Source organism: Lepus europaeus, chromosome 17 (genome assembly GCF_033115175.1).
Source record: "Lepus europaeus isolate LE1 chromosome 17, mLepTim1.pri, whole genome shotgun sequence".
Lineage (NCBI taxonomy): Eukaryota > Metazoa > Chordata > Mammalia > Lagomorpha > Leporidae > Lepus > Lepus europaeus.
Genome location: NC_084843.1, coordinates 4651212 through 4667815, shown reverse-complemented (window position 1 = coordinate 4667815; position 16604 = coordinate 4651212). Strand labels below are relative to the sequence as shown.

Sequence of the window (16604 nt, the reverse complement as noted above, 5' to 3'; positions counted from 1 at the left end):
GCGCCTTTCTGGAGATGAGATTCTGCCTGGCGCTATGTCTGCACAGCTCCGCTGCCTCCCGCTTTCTCTGCTTGGGGCTCTCCTTCTTGGGGAGCCCCCAGCCCTTGAAGGCCTGGCTCCTTCCACTTGAAAGAGACTCGCATTTCGTGAAATGGTCCACTCTGCAGAGAAAGCAGCAGCCTTCTGTCGTCAGCATGAGCAGAATCCCAGATGCTGGGAATCCCGCCCCAGCGCCAGGGGAAGAGGCAGGCAGAGCTGCTGTGATCCTTAGCAGCACACAGTGAGTGGCACAGTGGCAGCAGGCTGGAAGTCTGAGCTCCGTGCAGCCTGGCCTGCCCGCCACACTGGAGAGAGGCGTCAGTTTTCCCCATTGGCTAAGGCTGGCGGATCCTGTGGCTCAGGGCTCCTGGTCAGTGGGCAGCATGAGGCCCACTGTGTCTCTGCAAGGGTAGAGATGGGGCCGCTTGAATGGGCTCCGTCCATTTGGGACGGAGTCACTGTGTCACTTCATACACAGTGGAAATGTGTCTGGGAGCCCAGCATCTGTGCGGCCTGGGGAAGATGACGTGGAAACTTAGGACTGGGGTTGGCTCCTGTGTTTGGGGCAGGTGCTGGGTTGTGGGAATGGCACGTGGACAACCTCCGAGCTGGCTGACATGGAAGTTACTCCGTGTGGCCTGAGAGAGTCCTGTGGTGGGTGTGGCCCAGGGAGGTGGAGCTAGAACCCAGTTGCCTCTGAGGATACAGAGCAGGTTCCCTTGCAGTCCAAGAGCCAAGGTTATCATCCAGATCTCTACATGAGGCTTGTGTCTTAGGAAGGCTCCTCTGATGGCAGTAAGGCAAGGATCTGAGGTTATCCGTGTGGATGCAGGGAGCCCTGGTAGGAGACCCAGCGTGGGGCCATGGCAGCCAAGCAGTGGGAGATAACAGCGGCCTGCACCAGGTGTTTGCAGGAAGAGAGAAGATGGGAGGACCAGGGAACTTTATTTAAACTAGACTGAGCTTTCTGTTGCTTAGAACTGGTCCATGGGGAGGAAGGACCCCCCTGGCATGATGTCCCGGCCTCTGCCATGCAGCCCAGGGATTGGGGGTCTCTGTGGTGCAGCTCTGAGCTGTGAGCATGGGGGACGGAGGGTGCGGGGATGGTGCAGTCGCATTTTCAGGGCCTGGGGCAGCCTGCCAGCATCCAGTGTCTGCCCACTGGGGGTGTGGGGGTGTCGCCCGGGAGAACGTGTGGGCTCCACGTGGTGAGTAGTAGGAGTCAGAGCTTGGCAGGGGTGAGGTCCCCGAGGGGATAAGTGGAGGAATCCCAGGGATAGGGCCACACATGGGATGCTGGGAAGAAGGGGAAGTTGGCCACCTGGGGGCTAGGTCATGGGTACCATGGCAGTGAAGGGGCAGCCTTGTCCCGCGGAGGTGACACAGAACAGACTGAGGCCCCTGTGGCCGTGGCGGGAATGGACTCCCAGTGGTGGCCTTGGTCAGGCTGCCAGAAGTGGCACCGAGGCAGGCCCACAGTGTGGGGAATCATCTAGGATTAAGAGGAAAGTGGGGCACGGGGCTGTGAAACCGTCTGGAGCTGGGAGGCTGGCGTGAGGTCCCTGTGACGGGAGGAAAGAGAGAGGGGGAGAAGCTGTTTTGGCTTGGCTGGTGGATGGCTGGGCTGCTTGCCTCTCCTGTCTCTGAGACAGAGGTGAAATGGTGGGCCAGGCTAGAGGCAAAGTGGGGCGGAAGCAGAGAGACCCGGCTCACCTGGAGAACAGGGCTGGACCCGAGGTATAGGCGGGCGCCTCCCTGCACCCTGTCTGCCCTCTGATGCGTGGGCCATGGCTGCTCTCAAAACCTCACCCACTGTGAGACGTGACGTCTGTCAAGCAGAATTCTGACTAATCGGGCCCTGGGTGCTGGGAGTGTGGGCAAGCCCCACAGGGGAAGGCTTGGGAGACCTGCCCTGCCCTCCAGCTGTCCTGGCCTATGCAGTGCCCGGAGGCTGGAGGGACCCAGTGGAAGGCAGCCAGCCAGGCCTGAGCTGTTTGTTGCCATCTGCCCGGTCCCCAGCAAGTGGTGTTTGCAAGGCCCGGCAGGCGGTGAACTCTGACAGGTGCAGGAGACAACGTGTGAAGCCATTGTCTCTCTTATCCTCTGGACACTCACAGGCTCAATGAGACACCTGAGGAGACTGAGCGGTCAGCCTGGGCAAGTGCCTGTCACTGAACGTCATGATAAATATTTTTTAGTTTTTCAAAGCAGCTCTGAAGTAGTTGAAGCAGAACATTTGAAATCAGAATGAAATGATTTCTCTTGAAGCCTCTTTGCCAGTGTATCTCAGGTGGGGGACTGGGACCCCTTGATCTGCTGGGCCCTGAAGCAAGGGCTTCGGGCCTGGAAGAGCAGCAGCCCCGGCAGGTGGGTGCCTCCCCGGACGGGTGGTGCCTGCTTGTCCTTGTCATCCTGACTGTGGAGGGTTGAGCTCTGGGGTGACTAGCTTTGCAGGCGGACAGAGTGGCCCCAGGTCCTGGCAGTACCAATCTGGGCAAACGGCTGCACCTTTTGTGTGTGCCTCCATGTTCTCATCTGTAAGAGGGGTTAATGAAAGCCCTTTCCCCTGAGGTTGTCACAGGACTTAAAGTGCCACGGCAGCACACACAGAGACCTGCACACATGGAGACACATGGAGAGTGTTCCGATTTCTGGCATTAGGTGAGCGGAACTCAACTGATGTGTTTGAAACGCTCCGCTCGGCGGCTGGGACACCGCTCTCACCAGTCTTTCAGACAGTTTCCATGTATGGGAATAGATCCAGGTGACAGGATTTCGGTCGGCCTTAAATGATGGTAGTTTGCCTACGGTAAAATGCACTCTTTCTTGTTGTCCATGTTTTAGCTCATGAGAGAGTTTGGTCAACTCCCAGCTCCTCCGCCCCCCATGTCCACCTCAGGGCAGCCACTGCTGTGTTCCGTACCCCGGTCGCTGGCCTTTTCCCGAGTGTTAGGACCAGGGGATCACGCAGGAGGTGGCGTTTGAGTGTGTGTTTCATTTCTCGGGGAGCGTGGAGGTCGTCGGGTTGTGTGTAGCAGGGTTTGTCCCTTTTATGTGACTGGTTGTGTTCCCTCTAGGGACACCCCTGAGGGACTCTGAGTCATTTCTAGTCATGGGCCTCCAGATAAGGGTGCTGGGAGCAGGTGCGTGTGGCGCTGGCGTGCGTTCGAGTTCTCCTTTCACGCGAGTCGACACCCAGGGCTGCGGTTGTTGGGTTCAGTACTTGGAGTGCACGTCACTGTCAGAAACCTCTAAGCTCTCTTCCAGAGTTTCTTGCTGTAGCTGCAGCCCAGGCCAGCCCAGCGCAGGAGCAGGCTCTTCTTCTGTCTTGTTTCTTAGCAGTTCTCAGATGTCAGTGGCATCACCTTGAGGGTTTCGTTTGCTTTTCCCTGGTGAGCGATGGCGCTGGCACCTTTTCAAGGGCTTACTGGCCAACTCTACATCTCCTTGGGAGCAGGGTTGGACAGGAGGGGATTTACTTTCTTGTTCCTGAATTTTCAGAGTTCCCTGTGTCGTCTGCGTGCACAAATTTACCAGGCATGTGGTTTACAATCACTTTCTCCCTGTGCGTGGCTTGTGTTTTGTTTTCTAAGCATTGCCTTCAAAGGGCCGAAGGTCTTCATGTTACCTTATCCTTTTACAGGTGGTCCTGTTTGCTTATCCCCGAGCCACAAGCATTTTCTTCTCGAAGTTTCATAGTTTTAAGTTCTTCATTGAAAGTTTTCAGTGCACTTAGAGCTACTATGTCGTGGGCACGTGTGGACTGGGGTGTATTTGGTGGCGTTGGGCAGGACAGCGTGTCTGGGCTGTCAATCCGTTGACCACACTGCTTTAGGGTCCGGGTCTGTGAGAGTGTGGCGTGTTCTAGAGGTGCTGGTGTCATCCGGATTCCTTTTCAGTTCTGGTCTGAGCCCTCACACACTCCCGACATGCATTGGTTTCCGATTTCATTTAGGAGGTGGAGCCCACTCTGGTGCACGGAATTCCTTTGAGTCACAAATACAAGCAAGCATTTAAAATGCAGCATCTTTCCCCAACTGGGTACAGCCACAGGGACCCAGTCCCAGCCTCCTCTGATCCACACTGTAATTCTAGGTTGGTTCAGTAATAGCTGTGTGAATACGGCAAAGGCAGTTTCCATTCTTCCCAACACGACTGACTCCCTGTAGGAGGTGCCTTTGGATTACCAATAAAATGCAGGGCCGGTGCTGTGACATAGCCGGTAAAGCTGCCACCTGCAGTGCCAGCATCCCATATGGGTGCTGGTTTGAGTCCCGGCTGCTCCACTTCTGATCCAGCTCCCAGCTATGACCAGGGAAAACAGTGGAAGATGGCCCAAGTCCTTGGGCCCCTGCACCCACATGGCAGACCTGGAAGAAGCTCCTGGCTCCTGGCTTTGGATAGGTGCAGTTCCGGCTGTTGTGGCCATTTGAGAAGTGAACCAGCAGATGGAGGACCTCTCTCTCCCTCTCTCTCTCTTTCTCTCTGCCTCTGCCTCTCTGTACCTCTGCCTTTCAAATAAATAAATAAATCTTAAAAAAAAATCAACAAAAGCACACAGTTCTAGTGCAGTGTGTGGCACCCATGGGAGCCAGCATTACTGCCGTGAACTCTCAGGGTGCGGGTTTTCTCGAAGGCACAGAATCTGAAGCCGGATGACAATGTCCTCAAGGCCACAGTGATTCCTTGTTAGGGGAAGCGCAGCAGATACACAGGAAGCCATATTGGAATGGAAGCCGTTGGGTTGGGAGAGCTACGGTGGGTTTAATGGAGGGGCCAGGCCTGCCTTTTGCTTTAGCAAAGCTTTTCATGCAGACCAGAACGTCACAGACACGTTGAGCAGGCAGTGTGGGCACCTGGTCGGCAGGAGGTAAATGTCACTTTCCGATAGTACTAACAGAGTATCTATGGTGGAGAGGACGGAGCCCTCCTGCCTGGCGGCTCACTCACCAGATGGTCCTCAAAGCCAGGGTTGGGCCAGGCTGAAGTGGGAGCCAGGCACTCAGTCCGGGGACAGACACTCGGCTGCTTGAGCCGTCACTGCTGCCTCCCGGGCCCCGCGTTGGGAGGGGAGGCTGGGATAGGCAGAGCACTGGGAGCGTGGATGCCGGCGTCCCGGGCGGCCCTTCCACCGCTGTGCCAAGAGGCTGCCCCATCTGTGCTCTCACGTGTCCACCATGCGAGATGCGACCGCTCTCTGTGCATCATGGATTTTGTTCTTGCTCAGCCCTCCATCTGAAGTGCCTGCCCTCTTCTCGGAGTTCCCGTGGTTCTGCAGAGGAGTTACAAATCTGTGTTAACAACCGGCTCAGCCTTCTTCTCTGTTCTTGGTTTGCAGGGGGCAGCGTTGAAATACTTGCCGACGATCGTCAATGATGTGAAATTGGTGTTTGATCCCAAAGAGCTCAGGTAACTGTACACCCGAGGTAGACACTTCTTCCTCTCTGTATGCTTCGTTGATGGGGTCCTGGGGGCTCTGTGCCATGTCTGCACAGGGCCATGCGCTGCCTAGTTCTGGAGTGTGTGATGTTGGTGGCGTCTGTGGCAATGTCCATCAACAATGCACCTGTCAACCATCGCAGTGTTTTCCTTAGAACATTGTTTATGGCCTCATAGGTGTGTAATACCAGTTGGCTTTTTTGCATTCTTTAGAGTTTGAATTTAATCTTTTTTCCAATAAAGCAGTCATTTTTAAAAATTATTTGAAAAGCAGACAGAGGGAGGGAGGGAGGGAGAGAGAAACAGATTCAGAGAAACACACAGAAAAAGGGCTCCTGTCTGCTGGTTTGCTCTCCAAGTGCCTGCAGCGGCAGGGCCGGAAGTTGATAGCCCGGAACCCATTCTGCGTTTCCCACGTGGGTTGGGCTTGCAGTCCCTTAGGCCAGCACAGCTGCCTCCAAGTCCGCATTGGCAGGAAGCTGGAGTCGGGAGCTGGAGCTGGGAGCTCAGGTGCCCTCTGCCAGGGGACACAGGTGTCTGAAGTGGTGTTGTAACTCTCGGGCCAAACGCCTGCCCCTGAATTCAGTGTTGCTGGCTTTGCTTTGGTTTTCAGCTCCCCAACATCTTAGTGTAGACGTTTGCATGTTCCTTTGTGGCCGCCCACTGCTTCTGCAGCAGGAGATTCTCTGTGAAATACCCAGTGAGGGGCTGTGACCCTCAGAAGGAGGAATCCGACGTTGTTGTGTAAGGAAATAATTACAAAACCCAACCAGGCCAGCCATGAGGAGGCCGGTTGCTAGGCACCGAGAGGAGCTGGGCTGGGGCTGCTCCTCCCTGTTCCTGCTGGAACTCGTTGCCCTCAGCATCCCAGGCAGGGAGCTTCCGTCTGTGGCCGTCTCCGCACTCTGTAAGCACTGCTGTGGGAAGATGGGCTGCATAGCTGTTGAGCGCCAGCACCTGCCAGCTCAGGCCGCATCCGCTGTGCGTTTTGTTCTGATCTGACACGATGGACTGGCTGCAGGTGGTGGCGCTGTTTGCATAGGCCAGGGAGCAGCTCCCCTAGAGACCCATGAGTGTCACCTGCTGCCCATGAGGCCAAGCTGAGTGTAGAGTGACCGGCTCACCCCGTGCTTCACGGCCGGCCCAGGTCACTCTTGCCCTGGAATCGCAGGGCTGCTGTCTCCTGGGAGCCGCGTCCCTCATCAGTTACTGGGCTCCGATGTGCCTGAGGATTTACTGTCCCATTGGCCAGCATTTGTCATCTGCTCCTGGGGCCCTAGCAGTGCTGGTTAGCACTTCGCAGACCTTCAACAAGAAAAGGAGAAGGCAATGGGCCCATGGGCAGTGAGTTTGTCCACTTGGTCTTTGTGGGGTCGTCTCCTTGATGTGTGTTTGTTACCAAGTGGTCTGAGAAATGTCTGTAGCTTCAGCCCCTGGGAACTTGTTAGAAAATGTCTGGTCCTTGGCTGGCGCCGCGGCTCACTAGGCTAATCCTCCGCCTGCAGCACCGGCACCCCAGGTTCTAGTCCCGGTTAGGGTGCCAGATTCTGTCCTGGTTGCTCCTCTTCCAGTCCAGCTCTCTGCTGTGGCCCAGGAAGGCAGTGGAGGATGGCCCAAGTGCTTGGGCCCTGCACCCACATGGGAGACCAGGAGAAGCACCTGGCTCCTGGCTTCGGATCGGCGCAGCGCTGGCTGTAGCGGCCATTTGGGGGGTGAACCAATGGAAGGAAGACCTTTCTCTCTCTCTCTCTCTCACTGTCTAACTCTGCCTGTCAAAAAAAAAAAAAAAAAAAAGAAAGAAAGAAAAGAAGAAAAGAAAATGTCCAGTCCTGGAGTTGGCACTGTGGTGCAGTGGGTTAAGTAGCCGCCTGCAGCACCAGCATTCCTTGTGGGCACCGGTTCAAATCCTGTTTGCTCCACTTCCAATCCAGCTCCCTGCTAATGTGCCTAGGAAAATAGTAGAAGATGGCCCAAATGCTTGGGTCCCATGGGAGACTCAGAAGAAGCCCCTGGCTCCTGCCTTTGGCTGGCCCAGCCTTGTCCATTGTGGCTATCTGGGGAGTGAACCAGCAGATGGAAGTTCGATCTCCCTAGCTCTATCTCATTGTAACTCTGCCTTTCAAGGAATAAATACAATCTTAAAAAAAAGAGAAAGAAAGTGAGTGTCCAGTCCTGAGTTCTTCCCCACACCCTCTTCTTTAATTTTTGTATTATTTATTTGAGAGGCAGACAATCAGAGAGAGAGAGAAAGAGAGAGCGAGTGAGCACAAATTCCCATCCAGTGTTCGATTCCCTGAATGCCCAGTATTAGGGGCTAAACTAGGGTCTCAGCCAAGAACCGGTAACTTAGTCCAGTGTCCCTGTGGGTGGTAGGACCCCAACTTCCTGAGCCATCGCTGCTGCCTCCTAGGGTACACATTAGCAGGAAGCTGGGGTTGTGCCAGGACAAGGGCTGGAACCAGGGCACTCTGGGGTGGGATGTCGGCCTCCCAGGTGGCGTCGTAGCTGCTCGGTGAAAGGTCTGCCTCTCCGCAGAGCTTCTGAATTGGAAACCGTGGGGTTGGGCCCAGCTTTTGGGCGGTGAGGAATTCCCAGCTCTCTTCACTGTACACCTGTGTTGCAATCCGCAGGGCTACGGAAGTGAGGAGGAGGTGGGGGGACTGCGGCTGGCCAGGGCCGTGGGCACGCTAGGAGGAGGTGGGGGGACTGTGGCCAGCCAGGGCTGTGGGCACGCTCAGGACCAGGAAGAGGAGGTGGGGGGACTGAGGCCAGCCAGGGCTGTGGGCATGCTTGGGACCAGAAAGAGGAGGTGGGGGGGACTGTGGCTGGCAGAGCCGTGGGCATGCTGTGGGCCGGAGGAGGAGATGGGGGGACTGTGGCCGGCCAGGGCCGTGGGCATGCTTGGGCCAGGAAGAGGAGGTGGGGGCTGCGGCTGGCAGAGCCGTGGGCATGCTCTGGGCTGGGAAGAGGTGAGGGGACTGTGGCCGGCCAAGGTTGTGGGCATGCTCTGGGCTGGGAAGACGAGATGAGGGCTGTGGCTGGCAGGGCTGTGGGCATGCTCCACGCCCATCCTGCCTCTTACAGGTCCTGGCTCATCCCAGCAGCCTCATCTGTGCCCGTAATTGGTGCCTGCGGCTTGTGCTGGGAGCCCCACAGATACCTCCTTCTGCAGGGCCGCTCCAGGCTTCTGTTGCCTGCCCTGTGTCCGTAGGTGGCTCCCTCCACTGTTCTCTGTACTGATTTATAAATTCATAATGAGGATCATGTGTGAGCTTTTTCCCTTTTTTACAAAATTTATGTTTTATGAAAACAGAAGATTGTAGAAGAGAGTAACTCAGACTTCAGTCCACTTCCCAAAAGTAATCAGAAAGTTCTGGGTCCCTTCCACACATACGTACACACACACACAGAGACACACACACACAAACCTATAATCATCAGCGTTCTCTCTTTGTGACCAGTTCTGTGCCTAAGACGTCTTGTTTGCCAGGTCACGCAGTCGGCTTCCGCGTCCTCGTGTTCAGGAACTTCGCAGCGTTCCGTTCCCTGCCGGCACATCGTTGTTTTGCGCTGTAGCCGCAGACCTACCATCCACGGTGTGCTTTCTCCATAGGAAACGGGTTTTGGAGAAAGCACTTCCCGTGTTTACTCCGTGGATCTTTACACCCGTGGGCTGATGTAGCGTCTGTTATTAGGCAGGTCGCACTTGTCTGTAACCACTCTGCTGGTGAGTGGCAGTAATTCCGGCTTCTGGTGACAAAGGGAGCCCTCTAACCTCATACTGCCCGATGCACGTGACGTTGTTTTCAGTTTTTTATTACCTTGGATGCTAGGATAAAATCTGCTGTAAATCTATTGTCCCGTGTGTCCTTATTTTATACTATCTGGATACATGGAGAAGTGGGATTACTTGGTCTTGCATTTTCTTAAATATTTCTGATAGACACCATCAGTTGCCCTCTGGATGGTTCCACCAGCATTGCACCAGAGCTTCCTGGTGACTGTTTTCCCAATAGTGAGAATTGTCTTTTTTTAAAAAAAGATTTTATTTGTTTATTTGAAAGGCAGAGTTACAGAGAGGCAGAGAGAGAGAGAGAGAGAGAGAGAGAGAGAGAGAGAAGAGGGAGGTCTTCCATTCTCTGGTTCACTCCTCAGATGACTGCAGTGGCTGGAGCTGTGCCGATTCAAAGCCAGGAGCCAGGAGCTTCCTCCAGGTCTCCCACGTGGGTGTAGGGGCCCAAGCACTTGGGCCATTTTCCACTGCTTTCCCAGGCCATAGCAGAGAGCTGGATCGGAAGTGGAGCAGCTGGGACTCGAACCAGCACCCGTATGGGATGCTGGCACCACAGACAGTGGCTTTACCTGCTACAGTGCCGGTCCTTAGAAGTGCCATTTTTTAAAAGACTTATTTGAAAGTTGGATTAACAAACACATACACAGAAAGAGAGAGAGAGAGAGAGAGAGAGAAGGAGAGAAATCTTCTATCTGCTGGTTCACTTCCCAATTGGACACAGTAGTTGGGATTAGACCAGCCTGAAGCCAGGGGCAGGAGCTCCATCCAGGCATCCCACACGACTGCAGGAGGTCAGGAACCGAGCCATCATCATTTGCTGTTTCCCAGCTGCCTTAGCAGGGAGCCGGGTGGGAAGCAGAGCAGCCTGGACTCCAGCTGCCCTCCATGACGGGATGTGGGCCTGCCAGGTGACAGCACTGGCCCCAGAATTATCCTTTGCAGAATTTTGTTGATGCGATTGATTGAGCAGCATTTCAGCATTTTAATTTGCATTTCTTTAATGATTAAGCAGAGCTCTCTCATTCAATATTCTTTTACCAGTCTTTTCCATCTGTAAGAGTAAACTTTCTACAACAGCTTTATCGTGTTGTTATTTACATGGTGTAAAGTCGCTGGCTTCAGAGTGTTCCGTGCAGTGCTTTGTAGTGTATTGGCAGAGACGTGCAGCCATCACCACGGAGTCCAGTGTTATGACCATGTGCCCCCTCCTAGTCCTTTCCGTTCCTGCCTCGTGGCTGACCTGAGTTCCTTCTCTGTAGCTTTACCTTGTGTTTGAGTGTCACAGAGGTAGGCGTGTCCGCGCTCCCTTCCTTTTGTGAATACGTTCTGTGGATAAACTCCATTTTATTTATTAACCGTTCACCATTTGGTGGCTGTTTGGATTATTTCTGCCGTTTGAATGCTGAGTGATGCCGCGTGGGTTCGTGTCCAGGTTTTCGTGTGGATGTGTGTTTTCGTGCTTCTTTGGTACAGCTGGGAGTGAACTGCTGGGGGACACGGCAACCGTGGTGAACGTTTTGAGGAAGCGCCCAGTTGTTTTCCCAAGAGGCCACCTCAGCTTCTGTCCCCAGCTTCATCGTTCCTGTTTGCTTGCGTCCTCCCCAACACTTGTTGTGAAATGTCTTTCGGATTAGAGCCATCTGAGTGGCTGTGAAGTGAAAAGCAGCGTTTTAAAACATCATGTATTTATCTTTTTGGCTGACACTCGTGGCCTGTATTGTGGGAGGGGACTTGTCCAACCTGCTGGTGGCCATTTAATGGCCCTGTCTCGTAACAGCCGGGCAGCCTTGTGCCACACATCCCTGAAATACTCCTCTCGTGTTGTCTACAGCAAAATGTTCACGGAATTCATTCTGAATGTCCCCATGGGCCTGCTGACCTTCCGGAAGCTCTGCTGCCTGATCGAAATCGTCCACACCGACCTCTTCACCCAGCACGGTGAGTGCGGCCCACGGCTCATTCTCCATCGTCTGCAGGCCTCGGTGCCCCTGCCTTCTCCCCTCCTGGCCAAAAGGTGTGGAGGTTGCAACTAATTGAAACAGTTTCATTACAAGACAGGAAGACTTGGCCCTTACAAGAAGAGTGGTAACTGGCATGTAGTGTAGGTAACAGATCACTGAAAAGTGAAGGTGAAAACGCGTTGTCTGTAATTCAGGTGCGCCCCAACCCCAGGGGTAATCAGTGTCCATTGTCCCCTGGGAAACGTGGGCTTCGGTCCTGGGGAGGCAATCACCTGCTTCCAGGGAGATGATTGCAAGGGAAGAATTCAAGTTTTCTTTAAATTTAGAAGTAATGGTTCTGCCTTAGTCTAACTTCACATTCTTTGACAGGCTTTCATCAAAGCCTACTCAAAATAATAAGAATTTTAATGATTCTTCAACTCCTGTATGCTGTGGAACACCTTATATTTCCCCATGCTGTCTCCCCACCCTTTTTATTAATCATTTTCTTTCTATTTGGACAGATTGAATTAATATTTTACACTTGTCAAGCAGTTTTATTGAAAGCTTAAAACCTTTGCATAATTCCGCAGCCTCCCTCATTTATTTGAGGCAAACGTGAGGCCTGCTGAGTGGCTCCCCAGCGGAGAGGCACTGATTTATTCGGTTCCATTTGTGGCCAGACACTGCCTCGGCCCGACCATTCGTTTGCTTTGTCCTCGTAGTGGGTTGTGCGTCTGCTGGGCTGTCTCAAGGGTGCAGAAGTCGGGTGTCAGTGAGCTCCTGGCTGGACGGAGAACGCGCCCAGTGTCTGGCTGAGCGCCAAGGGCTGCTGGGCTCTGTGTTTGCCCACGATCTCAATCCTTACCTCTTGGTTTAATTTTACAGAAAGCGTTACTACACTGTCTACTTGTTGCTAAGGCTCATGTAGGAGAACATGGCGGGGCATACATGGGGTGCTCCAGAGAGAGGACTTGAAACCAGGAAGTGGGCAGCCTCCTGTAGCTCTCCCAGTAGAATCCTCTCCGGCAGCAGTCCGTTTCTCACCTCCACCAGAGACGTCCGCTGAAGCTCCACGGAGCCATTGCTCCTGGCTGTCCCTGGCCCGGGATTTCTCTGGAGGGCTACCTTCCCCTTGCCCTCTCTCCAGGTCTCCTCCAAAGCATGGGGATGTTTCGGGGCTCGTGTCCACTGCACTTTATAGTAGGGGAAGTCAAACTGCTGCAGTTTCCTGTCTGAGCCTTACTGGTAGGTTACATGTGTCCCAGTCATCCAGTGCCATGTCACATGGGCATGCATATGTGTGGGTGCACACCAATGCACGCACACACACACACTTACACACATAATCACACACACATGTACACGTGCACACACCCATATACATGTGCATGCATATATGTGTGCACACCAAGGCATGGATATATACGTGCACACTTACATACATGCACACACATGCATGCATATATGTGTGTACGCCAATGCATACATACTTATGCATACACACATGCACACACATGCATGCGCACTCACACACATGCTTACATGCATGCACACACATGCACACATGTATGCACGTGCACACACACATGTGCATGTATATTGCACATGCACTCATACTGTCATCACCACTACCATCATCATTTCATTGATTTCAGCTGCCAGTGGGTATCAACTGTCAATGAATAGTAACATCCAGCAAATTTTAAATGAATTTTGAATCACTTTTATTGAATGGTTTTACACTGAAGACCTTTTTGGGGACATATTTACATATATGAGTTGTTCAGTATTTCTTTGCGGCAGCTTGGTTCTGCATGTCATTTCATTCCCTTTGAATAAGAATCTAAGACATAAAAGGTTCATTTGAAAAATATTAAAAGGGAATGTTTCAAAATTACATTTGAATGAAAACTTTTTTGTTGTGGAAACTTTTTTTTTTGACAGGTAGAGTTATAGAGAGTGGAGACCCAAAATGGCCACTATGGCCGGCGCTGTGCCGATCCGAAGCCAGGAGCCAGGTGCTTCCTCTTGGTCTCCCATGGGGTGCAGGGCCCAAGCACTTGGGCCATCCTCCACTGCCTTCCTGGGCCACAGCAGAGAGCTGGACTGGAAGAGGAGCATTCGGGACAGAATCTGACGCTCTGACTGGGACTAGAACCCGGTGCCCATATGGGATGCCGGCGCCGCAGGTGGAGGATTAGCCTAGTGAGCCACGGCGCCGGCCCCGGAAACTTTTTTAAGCTGATGGAAAGTTTGCGCTTTTTTTTGTTGGCGATTATGTCAGCGCAGGTGCTTCCTTTTACTACGCCCCGTTTCTGTGTTCACTTTGGTCTTGTAGTGCTTTGGAGATACACAGCATGCACATCCATAAATATTCTTAGCTGTGTTCCACAAGGAGCCATTGGGTACTGTGACGCGTTGAAACCTTTAGGCTGCTTTCTTTTTAAGCACAAGGCTGGGATTTCGGTGCTAATAGCGAGTTGTCCCCAACATAATAAATGGGATTGTATGAGATAGATGAATCCTAAATTATCCTGGGCAGAATAAGCCCAAGTTAGTCTGAAGCGCATGCCTTAGGAGCCGCTTCAGAACTGACAGTCAGTCGGCGTTGTCAGACCCTGATGGACAGGCCAGATGGGCCCGCGCACACTCAGTGATCGCCTGGAAGTGTTGCCCGGTGCATCGGCCAGCGTGAACACGGCCCCGCTTCAGGCTGTGACTGTGAAGTGCCTTTTTGGGCAAGGATGGATGAGACAGCCCTGATTTTTTTTTCCTTTGGAAGAAGCTCTCTGCTCCTCCAGAGCCGTCATCTGCTCTTACCTCCTCGTCAAAAAAGATTCATCAGATCAAATCCTCTGCCCTGTCTGTTCTTACAGAGATGTCATTATTTTTGCAAAATATCCTGTGCCACCCGGGTATAAATATTTAAAGCCAAACCATTTTCTGATGAGATATGATGGCTGCTTCTCATGCTTTGTTCTGTTGCTTGTTAATTTATAAGAAATGTCATCCCTTTGTCCTGTTCCCCAGTCCCAGCGGCATCCGTCACATCAACTCTCTGTGTGTCCACATCTTTAGAAGTGCATTCGGCTGAGTTTAGCTGCACATGCTGCTGGGTGTGCCAGCCCTTAGTAAGCATCTGTTGAGGTTCTGGTCAGGACTTGTCACCACTTGTCCTCTGGGTTCCTCCCTGGGGCTCCAGGGTACGGGTGAGGTTCCCAAGTGACTTCTCCCTGTGTGTGTGTGTGTGTGTGTTTCTGCACTCACTACAAGAAATGCTCTAGTGGCTTTGCTGTAAACATCTTTTTCTGTCTACATTGATGGCAACTACATTTCCTGGCTCTGAGAGTCTCCCTTCAGAGCCAGTGGGAAGAGCCGGTTAGCAAGAGGCTGGCCATGAACCCCGACACTGACGCCATCCCTCTGTGCCGTTCCTGCTGGCTTTGGCCTGGCTGTTTTCAGCTCTGCTTTTCTGATTTCTCTCACTTGGAGGACATGGAAACTCAGGATGTCTCAGCTGCGTTTTTGGGCTACCGCGGGGGCTGGGTCTTTTGGGATAAAAGGAGTTGTTTGGCCCCAGCTTGGGTGGAACCAGGTTGCATGAGGACACAGTGACTGCTGTCATTGCCACCCTGTGCTCACAGAGGGTCCAACCTGCTGGTTCCCCCTGGGCCCTCAGGGATTGCATGATGCTTGCCCACACTGCCCCCCGCCCCCCGCCAGGCACTACCCTCACGAGAAGTGACTTCGAGAAGTGATTGCGTCTCTTTCCTTGTACTCGCCATTGTCTGTGGTCCCTCCCTGGAATGAGAGCTTTCCCAGTGGGGCCTTGTTCCTCTTGTTTGTTCCTCTGATGCTGCCCCTTTGAGCAGTGCCTGGCTCCAGGCACATCCTTGATGCCTGATTGTTAAGTAAATGGAAAATATCCAGATGTTCTAAACCAGCACTTGGCTTCCAGAGGTGGTGCAGAGAAGGAAGCAGGAACAGTAGCACACGTGTGCAGGTCACTGGAGCCAAGGGAGGGGAAGGGTAAGGTTCACGGGGAAGCTGCCCATCGCTCCTGGGCTTGGCTTGGATTGCTTGATCCCGGCACAGTGCGGGGGGGAGTGAGGGGCCAGTTTTCTTTTGAGGAGGAAGAGTGGACCTTGGAGGCTCATCTGTGAGCTCTCTTGCAAAATCAACATTGCCTTCTGCTTGGAGCTGGTCCAGTGGCTCCAGTTTTGTGGAAATAGGATTAGGGGTTGGTTCAGCTCTACTTAAGGATTCAAGCTGCTTTGTCTTTAAATTGTGGAAATTTTCAAATATGCAGAAAAGTGTAGAGAAAGGTGCAACATGCATCCAGGCACCCAGCATCCGGCCTCACACTTATCAGCTGTTGTTCATCTTTCTTCTCTTCCAGATATTTTGAATCACATCCTAAGCATCACTGCATTTTATTGAGGTCTTTTGTTCAGATGTATGCTGATGGTAGCCCAGGAATGGCATTATTCTTAAAGGCACGGCGTGCACAGCACTGGTCCCTGGGCCGGTGTCTCGCATCCACCTTGGGTGTTCCCATCCCGGCTCCCGAGCTGAGGTGAAGGGCTTCGGCTCGTTAGCATGCTGGGCACGATAGCCAATGAATGGGCTGTAATGGCTTCCAAGCGTTGTCACACGATGTGACTTGACTACTTGAAAGCTGGCTAAGTAGATTATGTGCTTCACAAAACGATGACTCCTGCATATGATCTGTGGTGTGGAGTGAGCAGATTTTCAAAGCAAGACGCAACGAGAGGGAAAGGTCAACCCTTTGTAATTCATGCATTTGTAGCTTTGTTCCATGCGATTATATTGTTGCCCACATATCTGACAAAAACTAAGAAAATTAAAGCTTAAAGCCTGTTACAGAAATGAAAAGTTTCAGTGTAATTAAATTAAGCCAGAACACTGAAGTTTGGGATTTATGCCCATAGAAATGTTTTACATTATAGAAATTGGCATAAAATGAATCAACCCTTGCTAGCATTCACTTTTATATCTATCAGTCGGTAGCAGTGGCCGTACTTGTGAGATGCCTGAGAAGGGACGTGGGGGAGCTCTCAGGACGTGTCCTCTGACACGCGTGACCGTGTCCTGACACATGTGGGCACTGTTCCCTTGACTTCTAAGCCTGGGACCTTGGGGCAGCTTTTCCCATTTAATGCTGAATCATTTCTTCACCTTCCATGATGCGCTGTTTCCATGTCCCCATTTGGGAAGGGACCAAAGCAATTCATGCATTTTATTTTAGGGCTCGCTGTGTTTTTTCCTTGCCTTAAGTTTGCTGTTTTTGGAGAATGTTTCCGATTTGAAGAGCGAGGGGTCCTGGCAGGCCTCTCCCGTGTGGGTCCCCAGCAGTGCGTGAGCTTGGG

The 16604-nt window shown here is 52.7% G+C and overlaps 1 protein-coding gene across 1 annotated transcript in view; it reads left to right on the top strand.

The window, feature by feature from the left end:
* The window catches only part of DOCK1 (dedicator of cytokinesis 1), a 491536-nt gene that overhangs the window by 172781 nt on the left and 302151 nt on the right, over positions 1-16604 (top strand). The window contains exons 24-25 of the mRNA XM_062215058.1: positions 5378-5448; positions 11103-11209. Of these exons, the coding sequence (XP_062071042.1) occupies positions 5378-5448; positions 11103-11209 (178 nt within the window). The remainder of the gene's footprint in view (positions 1-5377; positions 5449-11102; positions 11210-16604) is intronic.